Source organism: Trematomus bernacchii, unplaced genomic scaffold, assembly GCF_902827165.1.
Source record: "Trematomus bernacchii unplaced genomic scaffold, fTreBer1.1, whole genome shotgun sequence".
Classification (NCBI taxonomy): Eukaryota; Metazoa; Chordata; class Actinopteri; order Perciformes; family Nototheniidae; genus Trematomus; species Trematomus bernacchii.
Window position 1 is genome coordinate 17,083,332 of NW_022987720.1, and position 12,320 is coordinate 17,095,651.

General features: G+C 41.3%; 1 protein-coding gene across 4 annotated transcripts in view; it reads right to left on the bottom strand.

The window, feature by feature from the left end:
- pbx4 (pre-B-cell leukemia transcription factor 4) overlaps positions 1 to 11,826 on the bottom strand; it is a 30,547-nt gene extending 18,721 nt beyond the window's left edge. For 2 of the 4 annotated variants that reach the window (XM_034143958.1, XM_034143957.1), the window contains exons 1-3: positions 10,935 to 11,822; positions 8,567 to 8,680; positions 6,945 to 7,018 (exon numbers count right to left, since the gene is read on the bottom strand). In XM_034143958.1, the coding sequence (XP_033999849.1) occupies positions 6,945 to 7,018; positions 8,567 to 8,680; positions 10,935 to 11,119 (373 nt within the window). In that variant the 5' untranslated portion in view covers positions 11,120 to 11,822. Of the gene's footprint in view, positions 1 to 6,944; positions 7,019 to 8,566; positions 8,681 to 10,934 lie in introns of all 4 variants that reach the window. The other 2 variants (XM_034143960.1, XM_034143959.1) reach the window with 2 other exon arrangements.
- Positions 11,827 to 12,320: the final 494 nt, after the last annotated feature.

Sequence of the window (12,320 nt, forward strand, 5' to 3'; positions counted from 1 at the left end):
TCAGTTGTCGAAGCTAACCGGATCATCGTGACTATTTAGCGACAGCACAGCCAAATCGCTGGTCTTGGTGAATCATGACAAAAATCATGTTCCAGCAATCTTAAGATGATTAATTCCACTGAGTTCTTCCCTCCTAAAACACACTCCAGACCGCAGTCTCCCATGTCAATATACTGAGGCCCAGTTCCTTCAGGAATAATACCACATGGGGAAATCAGTTGGCCCACACACCATTAGGTCTAGGCTGGAGGTTGGGGTGCTGTGCCTCCCCACTTTGAGTGGGGGGCGGTGGTGTGCCTGTCAGGGCCAGGGGTCTGTGTGATATTAGCCGTCTGCCAATCTGGCTTGGGGAATGGACACCGAGTAATTACTCCTGCTCTTACTGCCTCATCAATCTCCCTGTATCACTCCTGCACACCCCCCCCCCCAACGCACACACTATCTTCTTTCGTTCTCTTCTGCAACGGGGCCGGGAGAGAAAAAAACTATTGAGTGGCAGGACACCACAAAACAACAGAGATTCCTGAAATGTCAATGAGATAATCCAGCAGCAGCACCACTGCAAATATAAAAGTGATCTTTAAAAAAAGGTAGAAAACCTAAGAATTTGACCAAGTCTGTTCGGCTATACAAAGGTGGATGGCCTATTCTAGCTTTCAACCCAAGGGATAGTAAAACAATGGAGGTCTGTAGCTTCACATAGGTTGCATTTCTACCAGTCTATTTTTATCTCATTACTTCTTTTGGCTTAAAAGGCAATGTATGCTTACCCTCGTAAAAATATAAAAAAGGCTTCCCACAGGTTCCTAACAACTCATAAATGTTATGGCTCTGTTCCAAATTGGGCTCTTTGGAAACTAATAATAATTAAGTTGCTTTAATGAGGCATGTGATTCACTAGACTTCGTGTACTGTAGTCTGTCAAAGTCCATGAAATACAAACGTCTAAATCACATCATGTGAGGCTAAATGGGTTTTTTTTCCCAAACAAAAAATTGAGTGCTACCAAATGGGTATCAAGGGTGTGTGATGCTTTGTTAAATTACATTCAAATATAAATAAATACTTATTTAAATACGATTATTAAGGCGCCGTTTACACGAGGAGAAAACTGCTTGTATCTACATAGTTTCGCGTGCGTATAGCCCTATTATTTACACAAGGCCGATAGAAACTGACCCCACAAACGATAACGGGTCCCAAGGTGGATAGATTTGCAAACGAAACGCTCTGGGGGGTCAACCGAGTCGTGTAATCACCTCTATACGAATATTTCCTGAAAAAATAGCGATAGCTCCGCCTCTCCCCACCTCTCCTGCTCACTGCTGTAGCAACTATCAAAAATAGCTGTGTTAATTAAACGCACAAGGGGTTCTTGAATGAAATAATATTATAAAAGGCAAACCAGAATTGTTAACGCCCAATATACTCCTTAAACAAAATAAACAGAGTCAGATTTCATGCATTGATCCATTATATTGACAAAGGTGCGATCTCACCCGGTGTTTGTAGAGAATATCTCTCTGAGCGAGTCCTCTCCACGGAGACATGCTCCTCCTCCTGTCAGTAGCTACTGCTAGTGCTACTGCTACTGACCATGCTACAGATATTAGTGCAAAAATCTACAGCTCCTCTACCACAACCATCAGCAACAAGTGGACATGGAGAATTACATGAACTACATGTTGCTAAATCCACGGCGGGGCGTAAACAGAAGGGTAGCCATGGCAACATTGCTGCGGGGCTACTGCGGAGTCTTCTTCACTGCTTTTGGTGTATTTTGTGGCGGAAGTTACAGCGCCACTTACAGTCCCGGCATATGTACTACAGCGTTTCCAGCGGTCTCGTTTGAACAGACACGTTAAATGAAACGAATGCATGTGAACGGAAGACTTTTTTGAATACGCATACTGTGCATAAACGCAAACGGTCCCGTGTGAGCGGGGCCTAAATGAGTTTTTTCTTCCAAACAAAAAATTGAGTGCTAGGTTGAGTATCAAGGGTGTGTGATGCTTTGTTAAATTACATTCAAATATAAATAAATACTTATTTAAATACGATTACTAAAGGTTTATTCTGGCTGTGAATTACCCCATTTCAAATATGTGTGACATAGATTACAGCTGTGAATCAACACATGGCAACTATGTGTGACTTTAAATAGTGTTTTGTTTTGTTACTTTTACAACTACAATCATGCTGTAATTCAATTAGCACTAATAGGGTCCTTTCTGTTGAGTGTTGTGAATGCCAAGGTAAGGTAATGATTTAATTAGGAAACACACATGGCTTGCAAAAACATTAGGACCTTCATAATCCGATTAAAAATACATTGTTCATTTATTTGGTAACCCTTTGAAAGGAACCGACAGGCTAACAAAATATTGTAAGGATTCATTCAGAGAAACGATTCACTGCCAAAAAAGACAAGCTTCACTAGAGTGGGGGTGTTCCTAAAGGTATGAGAGATCGAATATGAACAACTTTGAAGAATTAAATACCAACCAGCTGCATAGTTTGAGCTATGATTATACAACTCTGGACAGTCAACATTGCAACAATATTTATTTGGTCATCACATAGTCTAATCCATGATCATTTTGTTTCAAGGTATATGGATTCTTTGATATATGAAATGAACGAAAGAGGGGAAGCTTTTGTATTAAATGTAACCAGAAATAGCACTGACAAACATAAACCAGAGAGCGAGTTCATCGAGTTGGCTAAATCTCCCCTTCATCCATCTTGTCAAACATTAATAGGATGTGATGATGGGTTGTCAGCTAGCAGCTTTGCCAACATACTATCCAAGTGCTGCTTGAATGTGAGATGTTGGTGTTTGTAGGTGTTAAGAAAATGCACACATTTTAAGTCGAATTAAACAAACAGGACTGATGGTAATTGTCAACAGAATTATTAACATGTAATTTGAAAGATCAGGCAATGATTGTGCTCTAAAAAAAAACTCATACTAACTGAAAGGCTTCTCAGAAAATACACAGAGGGAAGTGAGTGGGCCTTTTGCCGAGGCCAACTGCTAACATTTAGAGCCCCAGCACATTGTTAGTATACTGGCAAAACTGGGCACCTAACAGAGAAAATCCACTGGCTCCAGTTAACAGCTCACTGGATTCAGGCCATCGAGATGTCTTTGTTGTTAAACCTGCACATGTGTTGCTCAGGATGCATGGCCTATACGAGTGGTTCTGTACAGAAGACAGACATATAATTACAACTGTGACTGGCACATTCACTTTTAATAAGAGACGACACAGAGTTAACCATTTCAGTCTTGAATAAGGCCCCGCTCACACGGGACCGTTTGCGTTTATGCACAGTATGCGTATTCAAAAAAGTCTTCCGTTCACATGCATTAGTTTCATTTAACGTGTCTGTTCAAACGAGGCCGCTGGAAACGCTGTAGTACATATGCTGGGACTGTAAGTGGCGCTGTAACTTCCGCCAAAATACACCAAAAGCCGCGAAGAAGAGCAACCGAGCAGCCCTGCTGCAATGTTGCCATGGCTACCCTTCTGTTTAAGCCCCGAAACTGAAACTGAAACTGAAAGAAACCGAATCTGTGGATATTGCATCCCGACCAAGAAGGTCTCCGTGGAGAGGACGGCTCAGAAAGAGAGATATATTCTCTACAAACACCGGGGGTGAGATCCTCCTTTGTCAATATAATGGATCAATGCATGAAATCTGACTCTGTTTATTTTGTTTAAGGAGTATATTGGGCGTTAACAATTCTGGTTTGCCTTTTATAATATTATTTCATTCAAGAACCCCTTGTGCGTTTAATTAACACAGCTATTTTTGATAGTTTCTACAGCATGAGCAGGGAGAGGTGGGGAAGGGCCGGGGACTAATCGTTATTTTTCAGGAAATATTCGTATCGAGGTGATTACACGGACTCGGTTGACCCCCCAGAGCGTTTCGTTTGCAAATCTATCCACCTTGGGACCCGTTATCGTTTGTGGGGTCAGTTTCTATCGGCCTCGTGTAAATAATAGGGCTATACGCACGCGAAACTATGCAGATACAAGCAGTTTTCTCCTCGTGTAAACGGCGCCTAAGTAAGTTGCAGTCAGTTTGCCACCACTTCCACACAGCCAACTAGAAGCATTTATCCCACATAGTTGTTTATCAGACAGCTTATCAAGAAGAGTGGCAAGTGTTTGGGTGTGAACTTGTCCAAGGAGGAGGAGAAGCTCGCAAATACACTTTGCCATCTCCAAGCTTACAAAAAGCTTTAATTCCGCTAGGAAAAACTATTTTTATTTTCTTTAAGCATGTGCAAAATAAACAACTGGGAATGTTCAGGCTTGAAAGAGAGGGACTCGAGCAGGGTGACAGAACAGAGTGAGTGACATATTCACTGTTGTCATGCACAAGGCATTTATAAAAGTAAGGAGAAAAGCCTCAAACATATCCAAACTAAATGAAAAACTTCTGAGAGTAACTGCAGTGGCTTGTGAGAGATTTTGGCATAAGCTGTCCCATTGCACCAAGAGCTATTTTTACAGCAAATACCCATGAGAGCGAGCGAGAACAGCACTGAGTTGAAGCAAAGCCACTGGCTCTCAACTTTGATCATTTCCCGGCTCTCTCCCAAGTGCTTTAAATTTCTATTTCCGGGGTGTATCTTTAATAAAGTATTAGCAGGAATCAAATTTCATGCAGATGGAGTTCATGTTTAATGTGAGAGCTCAGGACAACACAGGCACTGTTGTAAAAATGGGGGGGGTGATTTGGAGTTGGGGTAGTGGCATTTGCGCAGAACATTTCCTTTACAATGAAAACAATCTAACCAACTGCAGCACTCAGAGGAATTCACCTCCCATCCCCCACGCCCCACCTCCCTTCCTCCACCACCACCATTACATTACCATATCAAAGCCCTGAGTTCAGAGCAAGTCTTCTCTTTCAAGAATGGGAGCGAGGCAGAGGGAGGGAGGGGGAGAGGACAGACCGAGGCAGTAGGAGTAGACCCAAGACCGAGCTTGCTTTTATCCCTGTTCGGTGTGTGCGCATGTGTGCAAGGGAAACATAGTGTGGTGTGTGTGTGTGTGTGTTGTGTGTGTGTGATGTGGTGTGTGTGTGTGTGTGTGTGTGTGTGTGCGTGTGTGTGTGTGTGTGTGTGTGTGTGTGTGTGTGTGTACCGACTCAAGAGCATGTTTGTTAGTGAAAAAAGACTGCAGAAAAACCTGTGGAGATACTAGAGGACTACTGATTGGGTCTTCTACAAGCTGCACTGAAGAGAAGTCAATTCACATTCCAGAGGCACATAATGGGGCCTGCAGGGGGTCTGATGGAGTAGCAGAGAAATGCCAAAGCAGGTACACAGTGCAGTTAGGAGGGGCACTATGTGGCAGATGGCCAGCAGAGCACAGGCAGAGCCACAGATCTCTACATCTCATGGTTGGCATATTCACCTCCAGCATGAATCTATAGTGATCCTAGCTCTATGCCTGCTTTGTTCTTCTGCTCAGCTTACTGTAAGAGTACTCACAAACCCTGGCTCTCGTTTGCCGGGAGACTAAATGTGAAAATCAAAGTGAATGGCATTAGGGTAAATAAGACCACTGGTTGCCTGGGAAACAGTGTACCCTGCCCCACTCACTCAAGCCTAGCCTTTACTTTTGTCCAATCACTGGAGAGCAATAATACATTATTGACAGAGGGCCACAACAGACAGCAGTGCAGTATTTTCAAATTGTATTTGAGAGTTTTGATGTTAGGAGATACAACAGGCTACTGAAAGAGAGAAAGGCACAAAGAGAGAGAAGAGATGGGAGATACTGGCAAAGCGAGAGAATTCAAAAATGCACCCCCTTTACACTACCATAACCATCAATCTGCCACCTATAGCAGGCCTGCGCCGTACAACCACACTGGAATCTGTAAGGTGGCTCACTCGAATCGCAGACAAGATGAGAATAATTAGCGTGTTTACTTTGAATACTTTTGTGACTTAAAGCCATTTTGTGACATGTACATATTCAATCATTTCCATCAGATCACGTGCATTTGAAATTCAGAATCATTTGTTTGGACGATTTCAGAATATTTTCCTCTTGCTTTGCATGTGATGTTTAGATAAAGGTACTGCATTGATGTGCATATCAATGTATTCCCAATGCACACTTACCCTACATTGTGTGGTGTAGCTTTTTTTAGAGGTGTCTCTCTGTACTGAGATAGCATAACTGCTTGAATGTAACACAATAACCTCTGTGGATTTGTTCATATCTGCCTGCTGTCAACTAGCTGTGTGTGAACTTTCGTTTGGAATCAGGTTGAATTTCTTTATCACATCATTTGGATATGATAAATTGTAATAGGGGTATAAGTAATATATCATGACCCTGCTTTAATAAAGTAAGTATTGTGGTGACAGTCAACTACATTTCCCAATGTTTGGGATCAATAAAGTGTATATCCATCTATAGCACTGTATTTTTTTTTTGTTGAAAACTGACAGGAAAGGTAAAAATGGGTAAGGCATATCTCTGCATTCAGGTAATACAGGTCAATATGGAAGACAAAATTGCTATTTGGGATACATGCAAGAGAACTCAAATGTGTAAACATATTCAGCAGCAGGTTCTGCAGTCTGTGTCTCAAGTTCCAAAGCACCAATCCACTGAAATGAGTTTCAGATGGTCTGTGTGCAGAGCCGCCAAAAATACGTTACGTTTCTATATTTACTCGGGCAACGGAAAAAAACAGTAATGCTTATTTAAAGTGATCTTCGACCAAAAGATGAACAATGTGTGCAACTGAATCAGTTCTGTAACCAATTAAACCGTTTCAGTGCAAGGTTGTAAACAAGTAACTTTGTGTCGGGGAAACTGTAACAAAGGCACAGTACAGCTCCACACTAGGTTAACCTGAGCCAACTGGGGAACACAAACAGAGCGAGTGAAGTAGAAACTTACCCGTCTTCTCTTTGATCTCACAGAGAACGCTGAAGAGGGCTGGCTTCATTCTGTGACAGTTCAGGGCATGCTTCCTGTAAGAGAGAACAGGGAATAAGAGAGGGAGAGAGCGAGGAGGATTACGATAAGCAGACCTCCATCTCAAGTCATTCCATGTCCTCCCCCATTCAAAACAGGTAGAGGAGCTGTATGTATTATGCATTCAGTATTTCAAGAAGTGAAGTGCAACAGAGCCATGTTGTGCAAAGGCATTTTCAATAAGCGAATGCCATTGTAGTGCAGAAACATCCCTGATGCGTCAATCTGAACTAGCAAGAGTAATGTTGTCATTTGGATGCTTCGCACTGTGGGACAGGTAATGATGCCAAACCTCAAGGTCATCATTACTGAGCACCAGATTCCACAGTTAATACACAGTAATCTCATTTCTAGCCTACAACAGAAAGACTTGTTCCATAAAAGTAGATGGTGAGTTGATAGAGAGGATTAAGATAAAGTTGCACATTTAATTTAATCAGAATTATTGCCATACAGGCTAAAAGCAATTAAAAAGGAGGAAGGGCGAAACTTCTACAGTTCACCGTAATCAAATCAGAACACCTGAGCAGCAACATTTTCTAGTAATACACATGCATGCACCCATACAGCTTACTCGTTGATTAAAACGTGTAAAATGTAAATGCTGTAGCAAAGACCCGTTGCTAAAAAGACCCTAAGTTATTTGACAGTAGTCTAACATTAACTTTATGACAATCGTGCACACCAATTATATCAGAGAGGGCGAATGCATATAGCACAGCATAGAACTGCACTTTGAAGATATATTTGTGCACATTCAAAGACTTAATGAAACAACTTACAAATACATTTAACTATGCATGCATCACAAGCATGCACTATACCCATGTAGCCCAACATTTTTAAATTATTGTTTTGATTGTCAGTAAGGTGTTGTTTCTATAGTAACTGTGTGGCCACAGTTTGCAGTGCAGCCTTATATTGTAATGTGTTTTGAATGTTGTGCACCCCCTGTTTTTTAACCATTATTTCTATAGATGTATAAAAACACAAGCACATGGATGGGTTCTAGAGAGTTTTACAGACCACAAAAGATAATTTAGTGAAAAAGAGATTTTAGTGGCAACAACCACATTATGTAAACATGCAAGTGCAATATACAGTTAACGTTTATGTAAAAAACAAAACCAGCATGAGGCCTCCATTTCTGATGAGCATGAATAGGGAAAAATGGAACAAGAAAGCCTTGAAATACCTTTCCAAATAACATTACTAAGAATACATTAAAAACAACCACGGATGAACATGATTTGGCTACACCTGACCTCAACACCAATTCCAGTTGTGAATGACCACTGCAGTATTTATGGGGACTATGAGGACTTGCATATAGTGCGCCTACTGTATTTGCACGAAATAATGCCTTTCTGTGAGTATATTCTGTGTGGCAGTGTAATTTAAAGGGGTTATGTGTCTAGCATTAAGTATGTAATTTAGTTCACCAATTAAGTCACTGCTGGATTGAGTTGGGGGAGGGCTGCCTTCAGCATGGAGGGTATGAGCAGGAGGGGGAGAAGGAGGTGCTCATGCGGTCCTGTACTGACCTGTGCTGGAAGTTGAGTGGCAGGCCACCCCCTGCCATGCCCCCCCCTGCTCTCCCTCCCTCTGTGGGGTCGTCTGATCCACCCCAATGCGCCGGCGATTCCTCTGGCCAGCATCTGAACATATGGCGACAGGGTGAGAGGATGAGGGTGGATGGTGCGCAGGAAGTGTACTCTGCAACACCGAGGTCGTGCGCTGCCCTGACCACTCCCCATCCCTACACACTGCCACCCTGCACGACAAGGGTGTCACGCTCACATGTGAGCAACCACACATTTACTTGTAGACCATGGCGGAGGGAAAGATGGATGTGTGGGCGACAAACTTGATCAGAGACAAGTATGATGTTGACAAAGCCTGTACAATTTAAGTCACATCATACATTATAAACCTATTTGAAAACAGATTGCGTGTAGTCCTCAGGTCTGATTCTATTTTGTCTGAATTAAACATGATAACAGAATTAGAAAACGGCTTTACATTACGACACTTAGTCCAAGCTAATCCATCAGCTAACGCTAAAAACATACTTTTCACCAGATGAAAATATTATTAACAAAATTGCCTAGATAATATACATGTTATGCACATGAGAGCAGCAAAGGCTTTTCCACTGAAATGCCAAAAGGCTGCATTATTTTTAGTATAAATCCTGCACATATGGTACGAGGAGGACATGCTCTGAGTGGGAGTTTAGATCAATACAAGCGAACAGCAAGGACACCTCTGGCAATTCAAAAGCAACCACACCTTTAATTAGTTTTCAGAATAGCCTGTTAACATGTTGTAATAAAAAGGCCTGCTAAATGATATCCTACTATGTAATTGGCCCATTCAGATACAAATAACTGCATTTTACATAACAATCACAAATCAGATTTGAAAAAGGGAAAAACTGTGGGAGGTAAAAAATATAATAGACAGTAATAAATATTCCAAATCAAATATTGTGCATGTGTCAATGACATAAAGGCTGATTAAGTCCTCAAACTTGTACTGAAGAAAAGGTAATATCCCAGTGTTCATAGGCTGCTGGTATAGCATCATCCCTCCCCCTCACCACCATCTCATTAATAGAAACTCGATTTGCGGACAGCTGCACTCGCGTACACATTATAGGAGAATTGATTGCACCCAGCACACAATGAAAAGGATGAACACCAGGGAGGGAGGGAGTGAAAGAGGAGTGAATTAATTAAGAGAACCAGGTGGTCAAATGTTGGGTGGAAAATCACTAGCTAATGACACATCACACTGTGGACACAGTCTTGCAGTGGACGGTTGTCTATTGTTGAAATACTGTCGCTTAATCTGAAACTGACCTTATGCTCCTTGAGCCACATGGCAAATGAGTGCGGGTCAGAATGCATATTCCTCTCAATAATTATACATAAAATACCCCCAACGCAAACATTAAGTGACGAGTCATTTAAATGAATGATTGTTGTCATCATAGACAGCACTGGGCTGATACGTGGGGCAACTGGGTAATCCTTCCTTTACCTTAAATTATCAGCTCATTTGCATTTCAATGAGTTGTGTTATCGACACTCCTTTGATGTAGAGCGGCATTTTCAGATACATGTTATAATTAGGCATATCTAATATGCTATAGTCTGATTAGTAATACGTGAAGGATTTGGAAACATTATCAGAATAGCTTACTTTGTTTTACTCAGATAGCTCTTGCAACTTTTAACATGCCCTATATATAAAGCATTTTGTGCGTTATTGAGGTACTTCTGTGTAGTTTTGGGGTAAAGAAAAAAAAGTCTCACTAAAAAGGTATATTATCATATGGGAAGATAACAAAAACTAATATTATTTGGAAGATCTTATTTATTAATGCTGGGGTATATGACTTTTTTTTTTATTTAACTACTACTGCTGTGGCATAACAAAACTCATGATTTGCTTAACCAAGAAATAGATGCATGCAAAAAGCTTTAATTTGAGCAAGTGGTAACGTGCATTACAAACGTCCACCATTATAACAGACTCAAAAGGGGATTCAAACTTTTTAATGTATCACTTCATTGATTTACCTTTACACTTTAACGTTATCGCCATTGTTCAATCAAGTGGATATGTTTACACACAATAGTACACAATAAAGCACGAATTGAAGTAACAAAGAACCTAATTTCAAACTACAACAGCCTGGTAATGTGGGTGTTCAAGTTATTTTGTATGTGAACGTATTGGTTTAGCAACGGATTGCAACGTAACGTGAAGTTGACTTAATGTAGCAATTACGCATTATCTTAACTTACGTGAACGTTACACATAAAAGCTTGATCACTAAAGCAAACATAAGACCCATTTTAGCTTAACTATCATGTGTGGAAAATGGCTCTTCGCCCGTCTTACCTGGCCTGTGCTTCGTCCAGGCTTTCGTCGGTGATGGCCATTATTTGCTGTAGGATATCCCCTATGTCTTGTTGAGGTTGGCCGAGGGACTGCTGTTTTCTAACCGAGTCTGGATCACCGACATCGGCTTGTGCTAGTCCAGCGAGTCCTGTGAGACCCGTCAGCATCCTGGTCTGGTCATCCATACTTTCAAAGAAAACTCGACTCGTTTTCTTCAGTCGAAGAATACACACAAATAGCTAGCCTGTTAGCTAGCCAGCAAAGTATATTCTACGACCAATCATACAACAATTCTTACCGTAACCGACAGCGACCACTAGAAAATAGTTAAGGGCTGGTGTCATAAACAGATCACACAAACACGCTTTACATTCGCTTGTGTTTTCCCCCTCTAGTCAATAAACGCGGCCAGGCTAACGTTAGCTAACCACCGAATGAAAAGCAGCTAGGTTAGTAGCCGTAGCCCAGCAGAAAAGCAGCAGGGACACACATGCACAGACTGTGTGAGCTGGCCAACAGCGCCTCGCACATTTTCGAAATAAAAAAAAAAAAAAAAATGGCAATAGACGACCACTGTTGTGAAACTAAAGCTCGCAAATACAAAAGAAGAAATAAGACGCGCAAACAGCCACTAAGCTTGTCTAGCTCCAATCAGCAATCTCCTACCAAAACACACTATGGTTAACCATTGTTGTTGATGTCGCGCGAGTATGTGGGACGTTCTGGGCTGCGCGAGCTGAGTGCGTCTCACTGACCATTGAACTCGCAGCACCACAGAGCGCGAGCTTGCGGGTAGTCTACTATAGAGACGCTACACATATAAAAACATATTCTGTATTAGCTGGTGCCTTGTTGGATACAGTGCATCAAATCATAATTTTGTGACACAGCCCTCCTTAACCTATAACTGTATTATGGTTCAGGTGACAAGATCCTCCTCTTGTACGCTCTTTACAAATGGATAGTCCCTTACGTCATCAGCATTGCTTGTCCTATTATAACGAGTCCATGCCATTTTCCTCATTAGTATAAGGTAAGATCCCGTACCTAACAATATTATTTTGAACACAACTTTCAAATGCATGCTTGTGGACATTTAAAGAACTGAGGTGTGCTATTTTTAAATTAAACAAGCTGTAGCTTCATATAGCAATTAGACAGCATTGTGTATTAATGAGCAAGATGTTAGAGCCTCTGTCAGTGCACATACGTTTTGAATATTGGTTTGAGAATGTGCATTGTGTAAGTGAGTCTAACAAACCACAATACCTATTCCCGCTTTCCATGTTTAATAGAATAAAATGACATATTTGGTCTCTGAGAGTTAGTGTCATTTAATTATTTGTGCCTAAAAGTCAATGCAAGGATATTCATGTGTATGGGCAA